This window comes from Penicillium malachiteum (genome assembly GCF_028827825.1).
Source record: "Penicillium malachiteum strain IBT 17515 chromosome Unknown utg000003l:1.0-4950554.0:1.0-4952489.0, whole genome shotgun sequence".
In the NCBI taxonomy this organism is placed as follows: Eukaryota; Fungi; Ascomycota; class Eurotiomycetes; order Eurotiales; family Aspergillaceae; genus Penicillium; species Penicillium malachiteum.
The window spans coordinates 508,739-528,719 of NW_026643096.1; the positions used below are offsets into that span (position 1 = coordinate 508,739).

The following is a 19,981-nucleotide window of genomic DNA, read 5'->3' on the forward strand; positions in this document are numbered from 1 at the left end:
TTTCGAACATTCAGTTATGGAATGAATATGAATTACAGTCAATGCTAGCTACTGGTAGTAGGATTCATCTCATTTGGGGTAAAGTAGATTTTCATTTGGGATATATATAATCCCACGAAATACTAGTATTGGATTCAAGCTATTTGTACAAAAATGATATACACGACTCGAAGCCCCAACATCGAAACTTGTAATTAGAATGGTACATGTAAAGGATGCCATGTCAGTAAAAAGGTATATAAATGCATCTGACAAACATCAAGATCATCAATCAGAAGTGGTATAATAACAGAGATAACTTTCCATAAATCCTAATAGATTCATGCAATATTTTACTGGGCATCCTCCATCAGAGCCTTATCGGTCAAGGGGATATTCTGAGGTCCCTCGTATGAACCCTGGCGAATGAACCACCAAATAGTGACAAAGATCGATAGTCCACCAGTCATCAAGGATGCGTAGTTCATCGAAGCAGCCTCAGCGGGGAGGGCGTAAGGGAAGCAGAAGATGACGACGAAAGCGAGGATGTAGATGCAGGAAAGAGCGTTGATAACATAGCCGATCTTGTTGTTCATGAAGAAAAACCCAGGAACGAAAGAATTGCGCTTGGTGAGAATGTGGGGGAAGATGGCCATAAAGTAAGAGAGACTGGACAGTTGAACGAAGCATCCAACGAAAGCGCTAAAGGCGGTGGAAGATCCGAGATAAATGCAGGCGAGGATGGTGACGAGAACACCGCAAACGAAAGTAGCGTTGAATGGGTTCTGGTAGGTGGTGTTGATGTGACCCAACCACTTGGGGAAAGGAGTAGCACGGTCGCGGGAGATAGTCCAGAGAGTGCGACCGGCAGTGATGTAGCAACCAGTTGCGGTGATCAGAGTCGGGATGAAGGCGACGATCAAAAGACCCAAGCCACCACCACGGGATCCTGTGGCCTGGAAGTAGATCTCAGCAAGAGGGAATTTGTAACTGCTGTTGGCAACGGCATCCAGGTCTTGGATGGAGTAGAAGATGGCAATCATATACAGGAGACCGGTGATAAAGCCAACACCCATCTGAGCAAGAACAGCCTTGGGAATGTTGCGGCTGGGCTTGGGAATTTCTTCAGCCAAGTGGGAAGAACAGTCGGGAGTTCCAACACTGTAAGCACCGTTCAGCATACCCATCACGAAAACAAAGCCTTGTTGCGAGTAATTGGTCTCATTCGTCCATTCCTGCCAGACAACATAGTTGGATTCGTAACCAACGCCGTTGACAGAAGGCATCACAACACAGACGATGATGGTAATGAATACACCAGCAAGAATGAAAAACATGCCGAGGTTACCGATGTATGGCAAGAAGCGGTTCATGAAAAGCACGATGCAGCAGCACACCCATGTGCAGATGAGGAAGCTGACGAAGGTATTCCATGGTTTGACTTCGAAACCGGGATGCATCAGAGCATACATGGAAACGGTCTGCTGGCCCATAATCAATGACATCGAGGCGGCACCTAGGATCCAAGCCAAACAGTTCCACCAACCAGCGAAAAATCCGCAGACACGACCATACTTGCCAGCCGTGATGGAAGCCCAATGGTAAACACCACTAGACGAGGGCATACCGGATGCCAACTCAGCAAGCGAGGCAGCGACCATCCAGTAACAAATTGAAACAGCGATACTATATTGTTCGTTAGTATAACACATTTCATCTGAAATGCAGGGGGTCCCGTGACACGAAGCTGTCAACTTCATACAATTCATAAATACATCCAGCCAATCCACCGTTACTCAATGCTGTCACCACACTACCACCCTGGGCAATCCACGTGTTACCAGTCGTGACGGCGATAGCACACAGACTGATCAAGCTGAAGTTTCGGTCGACCTCCTGACGATGACCAGACGCGTTAACCAATTCGCCATGGTGGTCCTCCTCCTCCGCCACTGGCTCCGGAGCCTTAATCTTTTCGGTGATAGATTCTGTCGACATGATGATATCTGGATCTCCACGTGGAAATTGAGTTCCCGGAAGGTTTGTATGGAGTCGCGATAGGGATAAGAAGATGGAATTAATCGAGTGGCGTGATCCGAATATACCAGCAAATGTGTCGAACCTAAGCAAGGGGGGTGAGATTCAAGTTGAGAATGAACTCCCCGGGAGCTTCTCTGCGAGTCAAAATGAACGAGATGACTGGAAGAACAGAAATCTAGAAAAGGGAGCAGGGCAAGGCTATATTATTCTAGAGGGTGGAGTCGTACAACCACACTACAGCCCCTCCGAATGCCCCGGAGGAGTAGGTTAACACGCACTGCGAACCCCATCAAGTTCGGCCTGTTCAGCATGTTCAACCGTGAATTCACTCATCGTCTCCACTTCCCTGACCACTCTAATCACCCGATACCCCAATCTCCAACCAATCATTGAATTGGGGTCGCCTTCCCGGTGGCCACTCTGTCGAAGAGTGGGGCTTTACTATCCCGTCATTGGGTGATCACAGAGGCGAGAGAGCCAAACTCCAAGGAAAAAGAAGCCAGGACGCGGAGATTCATGCAGCACGCTTTACCCAGAAGGGGAGCTTCAACAGAAAGAATTTCCCAAACTACATCGGTCCTTGGCACCATCTGCTATACAGAAAGTAGACTCAGCCTAATGAGGATTGATCTATCTGTTACAGATGATGTGCCGGGTAGTGGAGAACTCTCTACTCCGTATTTCGTACGGATGGAGTTGATAGTTATCAATAATTATCGTGTGCTATGCATGTATCTCCCCAGTCTCTGCCGTCTATGCATCTAAACCTTGAAATTGATGTAGTCACGCAAGAGTGTTTACCCAATACTGGCACTGCATCTGAAGAATCCTTACGGGGTTCTGACCGTTATCCCTTTTCAACTTGAAAAACTTCTAGAAGCCACGGCTGTGACTAGAACTACCCTTGCCTGCATTGGGATGCATATTCTAGAGTTTTCTTAATCTTAAAAATGAGTCCCCCGGACAGGCACGGAGTGGCCGTGGTGAGACACTGAGAAACATGTGTTATTCTGAGTGTGAGACTCGACCTACTTAATTAATTTTACCCACTTGAGCTAACAGGAATTTACTCCCTAGCTTCATATGCAAATTGAATGAGCCTTGGGATAATTATTTCATAAAGGTGCGACCGGTTGAAATGCATTCTTCCGCATATAACCAGTTTCTAACCCATGGGTCACTCTGGATCACAGGATCGACACCCCAGGATGAATCACTTCCCCATGTGAGGCATAGAGATCCTCCGTAAGGAGTACATGGTCCTTACAGCACTTGATTGCTCGAGATCAATCTGTATAACAAGATCGCCTTAGATCAAGTGGGTTCAATGTTCTAGATAGATGGCGTATGCATTCCAGATCTAGACAAGTCCCCGAGAGGCAATATAATATTTTAGATCAGAAAATGGCAACGGAGTAATTAATTCTGGTTCAGGAACTGGGTCTCAAGAGACTAAGAAAGTTACTTGTAATCTTTAGACCAATGAGTGATTCGATCAAACCATCACCAGTATGCAGGAATGAAAAATCTTCCAAACTCTAGTGCAGGATCATTTGACGAATCCCTTATTGACCCTGGTGCATCTTTAGATCGACTACCATTGTTAAGCCGCTCATACAACATATGATTGCCACGCTGAACCTATATCATCGGAGCAGAGCGGACTCCATTAATGAATGGACTCCATAACACCAAATTACGGAATTCCCCGTACGGAGTAATGATCCTCATTCCCCCCATCCCCCCCAGTATCCACTTTCAAAATGCCTCAATCGAGTCCAGAACCACATTCCTTATGGCCCCACTTGCACCATCTTTGAAGCAAAAGTTTATTCAATTTCTAAAAATCTTTTCCTTTTTCTCAGCTTCGATTAAATCACCCACATCAAGTAAAGTGGACGGAGGTTGACCGTAAACTCTAGTTCCGCGCTCATTATCCGAGGTACATACACTTGAGTAGATTGGTAGTTCAGCTTACCCAGTTGCCCAGGTGGGACTTGGCTTAAGCCTGATCAAATAAAACACTTAAAAATAAGTGTGAATTCCGGATATTCCGATTTGGATTCAAATTCGGGCCAAATCATACACTGGTTTCTCATATGTGCTAACTATCTTAGGAAGGCTATAAGGCTCGCGTGCTCACTTTACACTCTTGGGTCGGCTATATTCACTACAGCCTCAATCTTCCCAAGGTTGTATATGAACCTCTTATTTCCGAGACATCTGGACAGTCCTATTGTTGACCCACGTCAATTTCTAAAATTTACAGTAAGGTACCAAGAAAACTCTCTTTTCTCTTGGAAGAGAGCTTGTAAATTAAAAAGATCCAGTGAGCGTTTGAGTAATCTGTTATGGAGATCAACGTACTCCGCAGTAAACTTCTCATACACTCTACACTTTAAACCTAACAAACCTAATGTGTGTCCGTATCAAGTACAAGTCTCCCAAAATGGCAGGTCTGTAGGCTAATCTAGTAATCCCCGATGCCCGATGAGAAGCAAAGATGGCAAAAGCTGGCAAAAAGTGGAGTTAAGTCGGCAGTGCCAGGCACCAAATTGTAATTCGTGTGTTTGGAGCAATCAGGGTCAATTACTTGTGTACCAGGAAATCTATTACCAGGGATCCTCACTCTATCTTCTATCTGGGTCCATGGATGCAGCCCAGCTTTCCATTAAATCCCCCCCACTCAATCCTATGGTTGGCCACTGCTGTCACCGGAAGATCTATCTTGCCTGTGATAAGAGTTCCTCCCCATATTCCTTCTGCATGACGAGGCCCTGCAGCTACTAGTAATCTTCCCAATATTGCATCTCGCGAATCGGCGAACTCTCCGTTCGTCCCCTGGAGAAGTGTGATCATCCCGGCAGATGCATGCGCTAGTCTTGGAAACTTTATCGTTGAGATTTATCCCCCGGTAATTTACTTAAAAAGATGTTAGTGCCTCTCCATTCATCTCTTCCTTTTTTCGATCGATCATCGATTAATCTCAGATATCACAGGCCGGTCATGTCTGGTTTAGGCGGTGGCTTTGCCGAGCGTTTTGCGCGAGAAACATGGGCTCTTTACGCTGTTGGCGTCTTGGGTGCTGTCCTTCGATAGTGAGTGACTTGATATCTGCGATATCACTAACCAATAGAGTATTGTGGCTAATGAATTCTCACCATATAGTACGGCCCGTGTAAGACGTTTAGGTTTTCAGAATCTCCAGGTCGATGACTACTTAATGTTGAACGCCGTGGTTTGGTATACCATTCTCTGTGTCGCCTTGAACGAGGTCGCTTCAGGCGGAGGATCAAATTTGTTGACCCAAGCGGAAATCGATGCTCTCACACCTGCCACTACCGCTGAGCGAGTCCGAGGAAGTAAATGGGTCTTTGTGTCGGAACATGCGTTCATTCTTTGTGTTTGGAGTTTGAAGGCATGCATGTTGGTGATTTATGCTCGTATCACGTATGTTGACTGCATTCTAAACTCGACTTGAAACTTCTATACTGACAACTTTACTAGTGAGGGACTACGACAGCGAAAATGGATTAACTACATCGCTGTCTACGTTGCACTTGGATTCGTCGCCACCGAACTCTCACTATTTCTCATCTGTCGACCTTTACCAAATTACTGGGCTGTTCCTACTAGTAACTGTAAGAGGCATCAGTATAAATTCTCCCAGTGTAACACACTTACCGACCATTTCAACCAGACCAATGCCAATCATACCAATACTATGAGATTGTTCAAGGATCCCTTTCTATCTCAGCCGACATCTTCATGCTGCTCGTTGCGATTCCAATGCTTGTTCAAGTCCGCGTGCCACTCAAGCAGAAGATGATTCTCATCCTGCTCTTCGGAATGGGTGTATTCGTCATTGTCGCCGCCATTCTGAACAAGGTCTACTGTCTGGTCCCCTCGCTCATTTCTTACGTCTATATGAACTGGTACTTCCGGGAAGCTACAGTGGCGATCCTGGTTACAAACTTGCCACTAGTATGGTCATTGCTACGAGACGTCTTCCCTGCGCTCAAGAGTTGGACCGGGGGATCGAAGAGAGGAACCGATCGGTACAAGTCGCAACCCTGGACCAACAGCAAGAACTCTCGACCATATGGACCTTCCAGTCAATTCCGCTCAGAAGATTTCCATATGCAAGATTTCCATACGGCTACAGTCATTCCCACGAAGGGTGGCCCTGCGGTTTCCGATATCAGTCTCGAGACCAGTAACGACCGGGACATGAGCAGCGACGATGGATCTGCTCGCGCCCTACGCATTCGCCAAGATATTACCGTTACCGTACAACATGATTCGAGGCCACCTGATTATGAGACTACTGCTAGTAGTGCCCACGTCACTGGGCACGAATCAGTCTAGTTGTGAAATCTCAATGGTCGCTCACACCGAAAAATCTCGAAAACTATTTAATTTGTTACGAATCTACGCAGTCCGCGTAGATCTGATACCCTCACCCTGTCAAGTTTAAATCTTCATTTTTCCTTCTCTGTGTACATATCACCCTGCTCTCCTTTTTTTCTTTCTGTTTTTAGATCATACCATAGACTCTTGGGTACGTGTCTCGACCAGGGGTGTTTACCGAGATACCCGAACATAGAAATTAAACCTACTGGGCTATAGTCAATCTATTCGTGTACTTCATCCACTTCATTAATTAACTAACAATTAACTAACAATCAACTAACATCTGGGCATAAGCGGCCATCTTTCCTTGTAAGCGACCCACGGAATCAAACCCTGACTGGGTCAATCTATCCCAATTTCGGTCAAGCATCAATCCACCAGACCCGCCGATCTCCCGCCTATTTGCGTCAACACTGCTGATCTTACCGATATTTGGAATATTATGGCTGTTTATTCGTCAATCAAGCCAGCTGAGATCCTTGAAATTCACCCTTGACTAGATCCGGAGGTCATTCCGAAAATTGAGATCTCTTGAGACCGTTGATATAGGACGGAAATAACAATAAAGGACCATTAGGGTTGAGCAAGTGCCATGACAGTGTGGCTAATATCGACCTATTTGAGACACCATGATCTAGGATGCCAGTGTCAGTGTTCAACTGTGTGCATGAAGCACGCCAAGAGACAAGATATTTCCGCCAAATACGCAAAGTTAATTGTATCTCAATATCATTAACTAAATCAATTGCTTCCCTGACTTTTTCCTTCGGTGACGCCGCCTGTCCAGCCACCAAGAGTTCGGCTCCACTCCGCGCCCATCGTCCCCTTGATTAAGACAATTCATTGGCTTTCGGGCTTCTCCAGTTGTCTATCGGTATTCTCTCGAACCACGGAATTAGCTCTCCGAGTCTTCTATGGTACGCACTGTGGACAGATTTTCCGGCCCCGGAGAGTCATGAGTTTCCCACTTTCTCCCACTTAACCAGAAAATTGGGCCCGGGATCGACCATTCTTGCGGAGAGCGATAAGGGGTCTGAGCGATCCTGATGAGAAATATTATTAATTTCCACTAGTAATAGAAGCCGAGATTTTACCGCGCATATCTACGACCCCTTTTTTAAAGCAACTAAAAATGATGATTCGAGAAAAATCTTCACGCTAAAACACGGACGTAACACCATTTTAGAAAAGTTTCAGTTTTAAAGGATTCCAGAACAGAAACAGAAAACTTCAATTGACTTTAGCCACTTTCCTTCTAGAGCAAATCAGACTTTCTATGACCGAAAATGAGTTTCCCTGACCCACGGTATCTACTGCGCGGTCCGCCGGGCCAACACGCTCCATAGAAGCCCGAGATCATGGTTTTCTTCACGGAGAGGGCCTTGTTGTCCACCTGGCTGCCTGAGCACATGAGCATGTGCACGTACTTCCAAGGTTGACAAAGGTATTCAGAATGCACTGGCATAGTATGCATGTGTGGTTAGATCCTCGGGGCCGATGTCGCTTTTCTATATTAATTCAGGGTCTCCGCAATATCAACAAAAGCATTATCAATATAAATCGACCATCAACAAACTTGCACATGTGATCAAACCTTCAATGCGGAATTGACATTGCCGTACTTCCGTCTGGTAGCACTTGTGTATGCTATGCAGTATATTAACGGAAATTAATGTGGAATTGTACTTCTGATGGCCCACTTGGGCACCTGGGCAATGAGAACATTTCTCCATTCTCAGTACTTCAGTACCTCGCAAACATTTGAAAGTCTTACGACGACTGCATATACTAGAGCACATCCTATACCCAATGCAGAATGTTTTATGGGGTTGCTCCGTAATGAAAATTCAATCGAGTAGCGCGACAGCCTCGCGCCAATGATCGAAAAAACCTGATCATCGATCGCAGGGATGCTCGTGCGCCTCGCTTTGTTCTTGTGGTTCCTGATCCACCATAGTACAGGTCCGTGCTGGTGGTCTCCTGCCAGTGGTGGCTGCGGAATGTCCTCCCGAATACGATATTGCTTCTGGTTCACTCCATTTAGAACCTTATTGCTAAAACTTTGGTCTCTCGGGATTCGGATGATCGGTCGTAAGAGTTATTCGGAACTTTCGGGCGTAAGTGCCAGAATTGGGATTCATTTTGCGAGTCAAGTTCATGGTTCCAACTGCCCAGGTGAACTATATCTTTCCGACGGATCAAGTCAAGATGACAGGGATCGCGGTCACTAGTAGTATACGAAGTAGTATATCTTGAGTAAAAAAATGAACTTGAACATTTCAGTTTGATGCAATCTGAACTCGTATAATCCATCATTGAAAACAAGTAAATATAAACCTACTATAAACTCACAGAACAAACTGTTAGTCAACATAAACACAAGAGAGAAACTCACGTGATGCCCCTTCATCGCGGTAAGTTGATACGATCCGGCTATTGAATCTTAACCCCTTGCTAAAGTCAACTTAACTCTCTGCAGCAAAGAGATCCAAACAGGATTGAGAACCACCCGAAAGCTTGTTCATCCCCATCAAGAACCAAGGTCTGGCCAGTCTGTTGCGCACGGACACAGGAACAAGCGTCACTGGCGTTTACTGAAACCCACAGTTGACCGATTTGGAGAAAGCTGCTGGACGTGCATGTATAATCAAGAACCGGGCTTCTCTTTCCAGGTTCAATAGTAAGTGCTAGCTTTCTTTCTCCTGACTATCATTTCGGGTAACCGGAACTACAGGGAAATGTTGAGATTGTTGAGATCGAGCTGATAGATTCTAGGTCCACAGATTTGCCGACGTGAAGCGAAAGCTAACAAGTCCAAGAGAATCCCGAACCAGGGTTCATCGACGAGTGGCATAAGACCGCCGAAGTAAATGCGCTGATTCATCTATCGATAGTACATTTGCTATCTCATTGGACGTGCGCGAACTTGAAGTATACGTCGACTTACGCAATCCAAGATGCAAGACGAATCTCTCCCTCGACGCTCGTTCTTGGGTTTGGAAAACCAACATGTTCTCATCACAGGAGCTGCTAGTGCCATTGGAGGCGAAGCGGTCCGAGAGTTCCTAGGTAAATTTGCTGGGTCATAGTCCGGCTTTTCCATTATCCCCTTTGCTATTTCCTTCAAAGTCATAGATGGCAGAGCAGTCTGGTACTGGTCTGTTCATCAGTGGACTCGTCATTGGTTGCCCAGATGGCTGAATGCAAAACTCAATTGGCATTGAGATTGACCATGGTCGATATCATTCGGCCGTTGACTTGCCTGGTACCAGGGCTCAGATCCCAATTAGTAGTCGTCCAGTATAGACATGCGTGTTGCATCGAATATATTCTATGTATAGTCAATTCTCTCTCTGAGCAACCTGTCTGACTGTGGGTCGATATAGATCACGGATGTCGTGTCACAGCTTTCGATAACAAAGCTTTACAATTGTCCGGTATTGATGCGGAGCGGTTTTCTCGATTGCACATCGTCGGTGGTGATGGCGCGGACGAAGCATCAATTGAAGCTGGGTTTTCCAAGGCAAAGGAGAGATTCGGAGCCGTCAACATCCTTATTGTCAATCCCACGCAAGAGAATCCATCAAAATCAAAGCCAATCTGGGACCTTTCTCTGGATGACTGGAATAAGAGCCACCAGTTGAGTGTCCGAAGTTCTTTCCTCGCCATCAAACACTTCTTGCGAGGTGTGTGTGAATATTCACAAAGCTCTGGGTGTCAATTGGCCAGTCCATCAATTGTTGTCACAGAAACCGAGTCCACAGCTGGTCTTCACTATGCTCTTCTCAACACCGTTCGGAAGGAAATCTTGCAGCTCAATAGTGACGGTCGAATCAATGCTGTGGCATGTGGCCTCGATGACAGTGACCACGCAAAAGGGATTACCCCAGCAGATGTAGCTCGAACCATGGCCTTCTTGGCTTCAAAGCGGGCTGCCGGTCATATCTCTGGACAGTGTATTCAAGTAGAGGGCAAAGAGAGCCATGACAACAGTCAGGCCTCGAAAGCTGTTTCCGCCCAGGATTCTGCACCGTCAATCCCGCGTGCACTTGCAAAGCCGAAACGCAATAAGATTCGCGTTGCTGTATCAATTGATCTTGATGCAGTGTCAGGGTGGCTTGGTACTAGTAAGTTCCCGCCCTAGCACAATTCATGGAAGACATGACATTTACCATATTTTCCACTATAGACTCTCATCCCGACAACATCCTGGCAGACTATTCTGCCGGATTCTTCGCTGCCCGCGTTGGTGTTCCTCGGTTACTGCGCATGTTAACAAAGTTGAACATCGCGAATCGCTGTACCTGGTTTATCCCTGGCCACTCTGCAGAGAGTTTCCCGGAGGAAGTGAAGAAAGTTGTTGAATCAGGCTGTGAAATCGGTCTGCATGGCTACGCCCACGAGGGCGCATACCAACTCACACCCGAGCAAGAGCGTGACGTTCTTGTACGATGCATGGATATTTCCCAGACCCTGACAGGCAAGAAACCGGTCGGGTACCGAGCACCGTTATATCAGCTCCGTGAGACGACCCTTGATCTACTCGAGGAGTATGGATTTGAATATGGTAAGTGAAGCTGGATGCTGTACTCATGTATCAAGACTGATGTACTTTAGATGCCTCATTGACGGACCACGATTGTCACCCCTTCTTTGCGCCAAAACGCCCACCTATCCAACCCATCGATTTTTCCAAGCCCGCCGCTACCTGGATGCACCCCGTCAAGGAATCGCCCTCTCCACCCGATCGAAGACCTCTCGTATGTGTTCCGTGCAACTTTTATATGGAAGATATGACACCTATGCAGTTTCTTCCTCACTGTGAGAACTCTCAAGGGTACGTTGATGTGCGTGTTATCGAGAATATGTGGCGCGATCGATTTTTATGGATTCGTGATAACGAGGAGGAGCCCATCTTCCCTGTTTTGATGCATCCCGACACGAGTGGAATGGCGCATGTTATTGGTATGTTGCAGCGTATGCTTGAGTGGCTTAAGGAATGGGAGCGAGAAGGTGAGGTGGAGTTTTTGCAGACTGGAGAGATTGCTCGGTGGTGGAAGGAGAAGAAGATGTTGGCAAAGGAAACCAAATGAATTACTACGAGCAACTAAAATAGAATTGATATCTATTGAATATTTCAACATTTCAATGCATAAACCTTGGGATAACTTGAAGTTAAGCTATTGGTACTGCTAAGTTGACATCTGGTGAGACTTAATGTCATAGTCGTCAACTGGTGTTATCTAGTGATCAGACCAAAACTCTCATATTAATAATGGTTCATATTGTAGATGATGAAAATACTGATTTAGTATTAGGATGCTCAGGTAAACCTGCTGGATGAAGCTCCTTGGCATCTCATCGGCCCAGCTTGCCCCCTTTTTAGCCTCCATGGACCCCGGCTAGATTTCGCCAGCTTCCCTGTTTTCAAGGAATAAGCAAAAAGGCCTCGTGAGCAAAGACCTGAAGAAGTGCGGGGATGTCAGACTTAAGGATATTCGAACCGATGCAGGAACAGAAAGGCTCAGGGGTTCGTGGAGGCGTTTTTCATCACCTGCACGCTTCAGCACTAGCGGTTTAAACCTTGGAACTTGTCGTTGAAGACAGCGCTAAATTTCTGTTAGTCAATGGCTAGAACCACAGAAATTCTTCCTACCACAAACTCATTCTAAAAGGTGGTCATGAGTTTGAAGTTCTAATTTAATCACTTTCATAGGCCGCTAGGCACTATTATATGAGTCTCACTATTTCATGGTTGAATTTGGGAAAAGTCAGGATTGCAGATCTCGCTTCCACGAATCAGTGGATACGAGAAAATGACATCAAAATTGGGCGCAAGCAATGGATAAGACTGGCCTGTAGAAAAGGTCATCGCATGAACCATTCCCAGCCAAGCCGCCGGGAACGGAGGGGCTGGGCGTTCAAGTTGGAAGGTAACTTGTGGCGACGTGAATAACACCAAACTTGATCCTACTAAGCCATATCACACAAAATGAGCTGCCATAAGCTGAGGTGCAGCAAGCTGAGCTTTGACGTACTCGGTAGTAAGGCAACGTTTGGCGAGGTTGTCGTTGTGAACCGAATCGGAGTGAGCGAGACATGCAAGAGAGGTGGCTTTGGAAAACCAAGTTGAAGAATGAGGAGTAGTTCATGTCACTAGTCGGCGTTGTGGCTTGCTTTGACACTGCTGGGATGAACACATTAGTGGAGAGACGAACGATATCACAGGTCATACTAACCTTTCCAGTAGGTGAAAATGCCCCTGGAGGCGCCAAAAAAGCCCGGAATTTCTGTGACACATGTCTTTCTTCTTCGGCCTCGCCGTCGAGGGCTTCCAAGGCCGAGGAGCCCGGTGCGCTTTGGATCACTGGCACAGACTGGACATCATGGAGAATAACAAATTTCAGAGGATATAAATCAGAGGAATCCCATTGCAGCTCTTGAGACAGACAGACCTAGCCGCAACGCCAGTCAATCTACAAAGATAGACTCGACATTATAGGTACCTCAAGAACCAATCTAAAATCACAGTGATCATCCTTCAAGATGAGTGACGGAAAGAAGTACGACCCAGGCAAGGACAGCCTTCAGATGCTGGAGCGCATCAACGTCCAGCTTAGAGGATGTCTTCTGGCCTCGTTTCCCTGCGCGTACGAGCAGTATGTTTGTATCTCAATGCCAGGTACTATCATCGATACACGCCGTGGAGGATCGTAAGTGATGAAAAATTCTTTGGCCATGTTATGAGAAGCAATCCAGTGCTAAAACACATCAGTTATCTTCCCGAGGGCGAGAAGGCCTCTGCCGACGTGAGAAACAAGATCCAGATCAACGAGGCTATGCTTGTTGACTCTATGATTCCCCTGGACAAAGTAATGGTACGTCAGAATATTCCACATATGCATTGTCTTTGAAGCTGTCATCCGTACTAACGATGATTTTAGCTTGGTGCAACTGGAAAGAGTGTCACCAGAAGTTACTACACCGCACTAGACATGCTTGTTCCTCGTAAGACGGATATTGGCTCCGTGGATGTCTCCACTGATTTCAGTGCCGATAGCAAGAGCCCGTATAGTGAGGCTATGCGCTTCCTTCGCTCCAAGGAGTCCATTCTGACCCCGAACTCCGAGATCAAGGGTTCAAAGGTTGCACTGGCCAAGGATAAGGCCGCTCAGATTGGCATCCAGGGCACTGTTGTGGATAGATACGTCCAAAAGCAAATTGCTTGGTCGGAGGCTCGTGGTAAATGGGATGCTGTCCGCAGCGAAGCTGCTGGTAAGTCGTGAAATCCATTACCAGGACCGATCATTTAGTAACCTGGACTACAGAGGCACGCGAATCGCGCCCTGATTCACAATCCGCTGCGGCATTCAGCTCCCGCCAGAAGGACATCAAGCGGGCACAGGGTGAACTGCACGCCCGTTGGATGGACTGGGTTGTCAACGGTGACAAGTTCCGTGTTGATTACTGTTTTGGTTAGTTTTTTTCAGCGGATTCACACATTCAAATCACTCACATTCAATAGCCCTTGTTGACCGGGACTCCGTCATGGCAAGAATTGAGAAGGCCAAGGTTTGTCAGAGTCTAGCGCGATTTTAAAAATCTGTTCACAAAATACTCACTGTACTATAGGAGGCAACTCGTGATGCCATGGTATCAGGCATTGATGGAACGGACTGGGCGGTAGTGAGTCTTGAGCCACAACACTGGTATATAAATACAGCTCACATATGTCCCACCATTTGAGACTAACGAATGACTAGGGCTACCCTCTGCCGGGAGAAAGCTCTTGCCTGGGCTGAGAGGAATCCGGTGGATGTCGAGTTCCTAGAAATGCGGATCGACAATTTGAGAAGAATGCTCGCATCCTATGAGGTTTATGACACGGTAAGAATATACTACACCCCCTTGGTTGAATCTCTTTTTGATTAACATGTCTTTTATAGCAATTCTTGGACCCAACCAAGGACAATGAGAAGAAGTCTGGAAGTGGAAATCCAGCTAATGAGGCCAGAGAACCCAAGAATGAAGGTGGAGGCAGCTCACCTGGTACTATCAAACCCACTGAAGTAACGACAAGCAACTCGAGCAAGTCAGAGGTTGAGGTCGCTGAGGATGAAATAAAGGGGGCTCTTGCTGAGATATACACGTATGAGGTGGCTATCAACGAAGCCAAGAAGAAAAAGGATTGGAAAAAGGAAGATGTGAAGCCTGACGAGGACAAGTTGGAAGCAGCCAAGGAAAGATGGGTTGAAGCCAGCGCGAAGCTCAACGGGCTTCGAACACAGATTGATGTATCCAAGCTGGAGGGCGCCGGTCGCCAAGCCATGAGAACTAACGTCCTAGACCACATCGAGGCTTTGAGGTCTCAGATTGCAGCTCTCCAAGCCAGAATCGACAAGGCAAGTGGCGGACCTAGCGGCCTGGTTTTGGGTGTCAGAAAAGACAAGACCATCATGCGAAGCGGTGACGGTGATGCGGAACTCCCTGCACAAGCCTCAAAGCCAGGCAATGAGAAGAGTGCCGATGTGTGGACCAAGATCCAATTTGATGTTGGCTCCAAGAACGATTCTCGTAAGACCAACGAGACCAACCTCAATGGCTCCTTCAGTGCTGAAGTTGGGGCGTGGTGGAGCTCGGTCAAGGCTCAAACCACTGTCTCCTCATCCAACAAGTATGTCAACCTTTCTCTTACTCTTGTTTCATTTACTTATATATTCGCAGGGAAATTGAAAGCAAGATGGCTGAATGTTCAGTTTCAGGATCATTGTAAGTCCATCCCGTTTTTCGATCATGTTGACAAGCTTCTAACGTCGATCAAGCTCTGCAATGGTTGTGACCATTCGTCGTCCCTGGCTTCATGCGGATCTGTTCCAGGACTTTGACATTGATATTCCCCAGGATACTAGGTAAGTGGCCTCATTAGTTCACTGAAGATATAGCCATGTGACCTTCCACTGACAACTGTTTCTCTGAATAGTCTTAGCCCAGGTGCAAAGACAATGCGCCATTGGATTGAGAATGGAGATGAGACCACCACTGATAAGCGTACCAACTATGGGAAGTTTCCTGCTTATCCCACCTCATTCATAGTTGCTGCGGATACAGTGCTCGAGGTAAACATAATCATACCAGTATATGGATAGCGAGTATACTGACCTGATCTAGTTCAAAACCGACGAACGCAGCAGTTCGCAAATGATGAGTTCTCTTGCCACAGACAGCTCGATCCAGGCAAGCTATGGTCCATGGGGTCTGAAGACAGGGTGAGTGGGCCACTTTATACAATTTCCTTGTTTCATAGCTGACCTAATTTCACAGTGCAACGCTCAAAACGGATAATAAACAGTCTTCCCAGAAAATGAGTGTGAACGGTGGAACTTTGCGAATCGAGTTCCAGGCACCCCAGATAATTGGTTGGGTGTCTGAGATTTTGCCTCAGTTGCCGCGTAACAAAGATGGTCTTGGTGGGTTGAATGCACCGCCAAACATGGCTTTCCGTTCAAATCTGTGATATGCTTTTGTTCAATTGTGATTCTTTTGATCAGTATAATTTTATTCAGTGCAAATTTAAACTTTGATTTTTAACTTGGCTAAAAACTATCAGAGCTATAAGGTGAAATATTTATATCTACTGTTGTTACTATTTTCATTTTCAATGTTTGCCTTTCTTAGTCCCATCTCCTTCTGTTTACAACCTCGCGTTCCCCATTTTCCTCTTCACTTACACAACACATACAACCACATGACCACACCTTTTCTACCACCATCATTAAAAATGTCTTCAACTTTGACATTGCCCGATATCTTGAAGCTATTGGAAGATGTATCGAGTTCCGAGGAAGAAAACCAAGTTGAGGAGGTAGCATCACGTGTCCAGGACGACGGTCAATCTGAAGAAGAGAGCCTAAGTGATATTACTATGGACTCTGACAGCCCCGATGACCACGATGATCATGAGGACCAAGACGGCCACGAGGACCCCGAAGACCACGACAGCCCCGAAGACCCTGAATCTCCCCCAGCAACGGCTGTCTGCTCAAGATGCCGTGCCACAAAGCCTCTGAGTGAGTTTATGGAGAACGAAAAACAGTTCAAGTCATGTGTACCTTGCCTGGTATGGTATAATCTCCCAATCGTCTTTAAATTCACACTAACCCAGTATATAGGAGACCTGTCGCCGTTATGCCCGGCGAACCACCCGTCGTCCAACTCGGCGCACAACTCGGCGCAGAACTCCAAGTGCAGCTCGGCGTACAGCTGGGCGTACAACCAATGCCCGAAGTGGCTCACAGCGTCGACCTGGAAACAATGGGGATATTCCTCCCACCGCAGATGACCCAGCATCCCACCCATCAACTTTCGCCTGCTCGAAGTGCCGTTTCCGAAAGCCTTCCAGCGAGTTTTGGGAGAATGGGAAACTGTTCAAGACATGTGCGGGGTGCAGAGTATTTTTAATCTCCCAATAATCTTTCTTTAAGCTCAAACTAACCTATATAGGAATCGAATCGCCGTTACGCGGCCCGGCTAGCTGCTCGGTGAACTACCTCGCGTAGGTCGTTCACAGGATAACCCGATTGGCCCACCTGAGAAGGGGACGACACTTATCATTGAATCCGTTGCCATTAACTGGCTGTTTAAGTGAAAGAAACATTTGCGGTTGAGGTTAACAACCGTTTGCGCAACCGTTTGCGCGGGAGGGTGCGTCGGAGGGACAAACGTTTGTACCAGAGGTACATCGTTTAAGTTTATCTGTGTGTTGAAGAGAACCTTGGAAGGATTAGATAGTGTACAATATTAAGAAGGAAACTTGAAGCTGAGAGACTTACTGAACTTATTGTTTATTCTACGTGCAGATTACAAAGGGATGTGAGTACCTAGTAGTAGTAGTAGTAGTATTGACTAACCCCCGTCAGGGGAACCGGCGTTAGCCGGCCGTCCTAAATATCACGAAGTTCGATCCCTGCGTCGCTTGCGGATTTTTTTTTCTTCTCTCTTTTTATCTTCTTTTCCCTCAGTCTGAGGGATAATCATGAAGTTTTATATTGGTATTTCGGGGGAAAAGACGTTTGTCTTTCGTACCTAATTACTACCTGCGTTCTATAACATGGAGCTTAACTTAATACAACTGTCTACTCCGTATTCTGTACAGCCCTCCGATTTACAATAATGTAAGCACTTGGGAAATTTCATTCAAAAACAAATCAACTCAACTACCAGAATAGTAAGGAGGTGTGGGAAAGCGTCAGTCGTCAACCTATGGCGAAAGAAAATGATATCCCCCTTATTTCCCACATCCCCTCTGCCGTTGAGTCCTCCTAACATGCTGAAAGACTTCCATTGAGCCATGTTCTCATTGAAAACCAAGAACCGACCTTCCAAATCATGCATCGACCCTTTCAAGAGCTAATCTCATTAGATGCGAGGACAGAATTGCGGCCAGATTAGGCCGTACTTGTCTCTTTGCAACATAAAGATCACCCAAACTGAAAACAAATTCATCTTCGGTATCAGTGTTGGGGAACCTAAAATAGCGGTCATCAATCCGCTCATCTCGTTCCTTCAACCAAGTCAAAATTGTCTGAATGTCTTCGAAATCTCCATCGAGTGGCAAATCAGCGCCTTCCCGGTTTTTAATGCAGATCTTATGCCAGGCAAGAAGCTTTTTGAGAAGCAGAATCTTTGGGTCTACAATATCAACTAGTAAAAAGTAAATCAGCAAAGTCCCATCTTTCTCCAAACTTGACTCATGTTGTCTAAACTTACTCATTGTACCGACCCTGCGGTGAGGATGAGCTCTTACTCCTATCCTCAATCTTTTCGTTGTGTTGGCACAGGGCCGATAGTCGTCGATTGTATCCTTATCAGTTTCGATGTTGATCAATATGTTTGTTTGGCCGTATCTGAATATCAAGCGGTTGTTCGTTGATACTCGAAAATCTGGGTGTTTCAGGAGGAGGTTGAAACAATCATGTTTCACGATCACATCAATACACTAGTTGTGGTTAGTGTTAATGGAGACTCAAGCTCACAAGAATGGCGGATGAGAAAGAAGGAAGCGCTGATCTACCTCTGTTAGGCGATCTCCGCCGATCAAGGTGATAGCGTATGCTCCTTGGAAGACATATGGCATATGAGCCTCCCGCAAAAGGGGTGATACTGCCGTTGCAGCAGCGTCAAGAGCGTTGAATTCAGTCGGGTTTCTCTGTCCTGGCATAGTAGGTGATGGTAGATAGTACAGGGTGTTAGTGTTGGTGTACATCATCAACCTACTGTGTATGATTTAGTATTAGATATATCCATTACTATATACTAGTATCATCCTGCCAGTGTAAGTGGAGTAATGAGGACTCAAAGGTAAAACTTGAACCGTGACCTGGCAAGTCTTACGAAACTTTCCAAGCTCCAGGGCTTCTATAGCATCGTCCACCTGGGCATATAATTCAGTTCCCCCAGTTGACCGTAAGACGAACACATACGCATCGGATACAAGCTAATTTCAAGTTATTCCAATTTCGACTCCATAGTAGAGTCGCGGTCTCAAATAATATTGAACTTGAAGGTAGAAAACCACTGCCATATCCGGTCCAGTATCAAGAAACATAGATCGAAGAATACTAGGCCTCAAAAAGGCAAAATCCAAGAGAAGACTTGCACCACCGCCCATGAAAGTCAGGATCAAGCTCTGCGCCTCCTGAGTGCTAGTGCTAATCTCAAGTCATCCACGGAGAACGCCGAAGCTAAGAGGGGGCGAAGGTCCCAAACCTCCACGTAGAGATCCCCCAAGATCCGCCGAAACCAGTCAGAATGCCTTGGCGGGTAGTTGAGGTCAATTGTCTGGTTCCTTCTGACGAGCCATATCAGGATTGTTTCAATATCCTCCAAATCGGTCATGGCCCGCAACCTGGCATGCGCCCGAGTGGCATAGAATGCCTCATGCCAAGGAATGAGTTTCCTTAGAAGGAGGGCTGACGGATGCAAAATTTCAACTAAAGAATTAGTAAATTTTGATAGTCATCAGGAAAGAGTTGTTCAGACTTACTTGAATGGTGTATCTTTCGGTCAGGGTGATCGTGCAATTGAATCTTCAATCGCCGAGAGCAGTTGGACTTAGGAAGAGGATATCTCGAGTCTTGCTCATACATGAGACCAATTAGTACGGCATGCCTTCCTGCGTGAAAGATTAAGCGATTGTCTGTTGATTTTGAGAATCCAGGAAGCCTCAGCAAAGTTTCGAAGCATTTCTTTCCCACGATGACATCAACATCCTATCAGGATGGATTGATTAGTTAAAGTGTCAATTAAAAAAAAGAACAGGAAATAGTAGCTTCATCATACCTCCGTCATACGACGTCCTCCAATGAGAGTCGCCGCATAACCTCCGTGCGGCGAGGAGGGAACGGTTGAGGATGGAACTTGCGCGACGAACGACGAGACTTGGGAAGGAGGTTCAGTAAGTACTTCCCCTAATTCCTTCAAGCTCATGATGGGGGATGGGGTGCTTGGTATGCTGCTGTCGTTAGAGGAATCCATGGTGGTGTGGTTGTTG

The 19,981-nt window shown here is 46.3% G+C and overlaps 6 protein-coding genes across 6 annotated transcripts; 4 read left to right on the top strand and 2 right to left on the bottom strand.

The window, feature by feature from the left end:
• Positions 1-332: 332 nt before the first annotated feature.
• Positions 333-1,977, bottom strand: N7483_006512 (uncharacterized protein; the record flags this gene model as incomplete). Its single annotated transcript, XM_057089949.1, has 2 exons — positions 333-1,665; positions 1,742-1,977. The coding sequence occupies 2 exons, from the start codon at positions 1,975-1,977 to the stop codon at positions 333-335; spliced, it is 1,569 nt and encodes a 522-aa protein (XP_056944690.1).
• A 3,048-nt stretch (positions 1,978-5,025) lies between these two features.
• Positions 5,026-6,387, top strand: N7483_006513 (uncharacterized protein; the record flags this gene model as incomplete). The annotated part of the gene is made up of 4 exons (XM_057089950.1): positions 5,026-5,117; positions 5,188-5,469; positions 5,527-5,660; positions 5,720-6,387. 4 exons carry the CDS (start codon positions 5,026-5,028, stop codon positions 6,385-6,387), a joined length of 1,176 nt encoding a protein of 391 aa, XP_056944691.1.
• Positions 6,388-9,389: 3,002 nt separating this feature from the next.
• On the top strand, positions 9,390-11,525 carry N7483_006514 (3-oxoacyl-ACP reductase/polysaccharide deacetylase family protein; the record flags this gene model as incomplete). The annotated part of the gene is made up of 4 exons (XM_057089951.1): positions 9,390-9,501; positions 9,819-10,559; positions 10,622-10,999; positions 11,050-11,525. 4 exons carry the CDS (start codon positions 9,390-9,392, stop codon positions 11,523-11,525), a joined length of 1,707 nt encoding a protein of 568 aa, XP_056944692.1.
• Positions 11,526-12,978: 1,453 nt separating this feature from the next.
• On the top strand, positions 12,979-15,946 carry N7483_006515 (uncharacterized protein; the record flags this gene model as incomplete). The annotated part of the gene is made up of 13 exons (XM_057089952.1): positions 12,979-13,145; positions 13,208-13,310; positions 13,377-13,707; positions 13,761-13,907; positions 13,958-14,004; positions 14,065-14,141; positions 14,196-14,319; positions 14,379-15,106; positions 15,157-15,201; positions 15,255-15,341; positions 15,413-15,548; positions 15,601-15,698; positions 15,754-15,946. 13 exons carry the CDS (start codon positions 12,979-12,981, stop codon positions 15,944-15,946), a joined length of 2,283 nt encoding a protein of 760 aa, XP_056944693.1.
• A 264-nt stretch (positions 15,947-16,210) lies between these two features.
• Positions 16,211-16,974, top strand: N7483_006516 (uncharacterized protein; the record flags this gene model as incomplete). Its single annotated transcript, XM_057089953.1, has 3 exons — positions 16,211-16,549; positions 16,602-16,880; positions 16,933-16,974. 3 exons carry the CDS (start codon positions 16,211-16,213, stop codon positions 16,972-16,974), a joined length of 660 nt encoding a protein of 219 aa, XP_056944694.1.
• An 841-nt stretch (positions 16,975-17,815) lies between these two features.
• Positions 17,816-19,965, bottom strand: N7483_006517 (uncharacterized protein; the record flags this gene model as incomplete). The annotated part of the gene is made up of 7 exons (XM_057089954.1): positions 17,816-18,132; positions 18,199-18,427; positions 18,503-18,704; positions 18,912-18,925; positions 19,198-19,421; positions 19,475-19,700; positions 19,771-19,965. The coding sequence occupies 7 exons, from the start codon at positions 19,963-19,965 to the stop codon at positions 17,816-17,818; spliced, it is 1,407 nt and encodes a 468-aa protein (XP_056944695.1).
• Between the last annotated feature and the right edge of the window lie 16 nt (positions 19,966-19,981).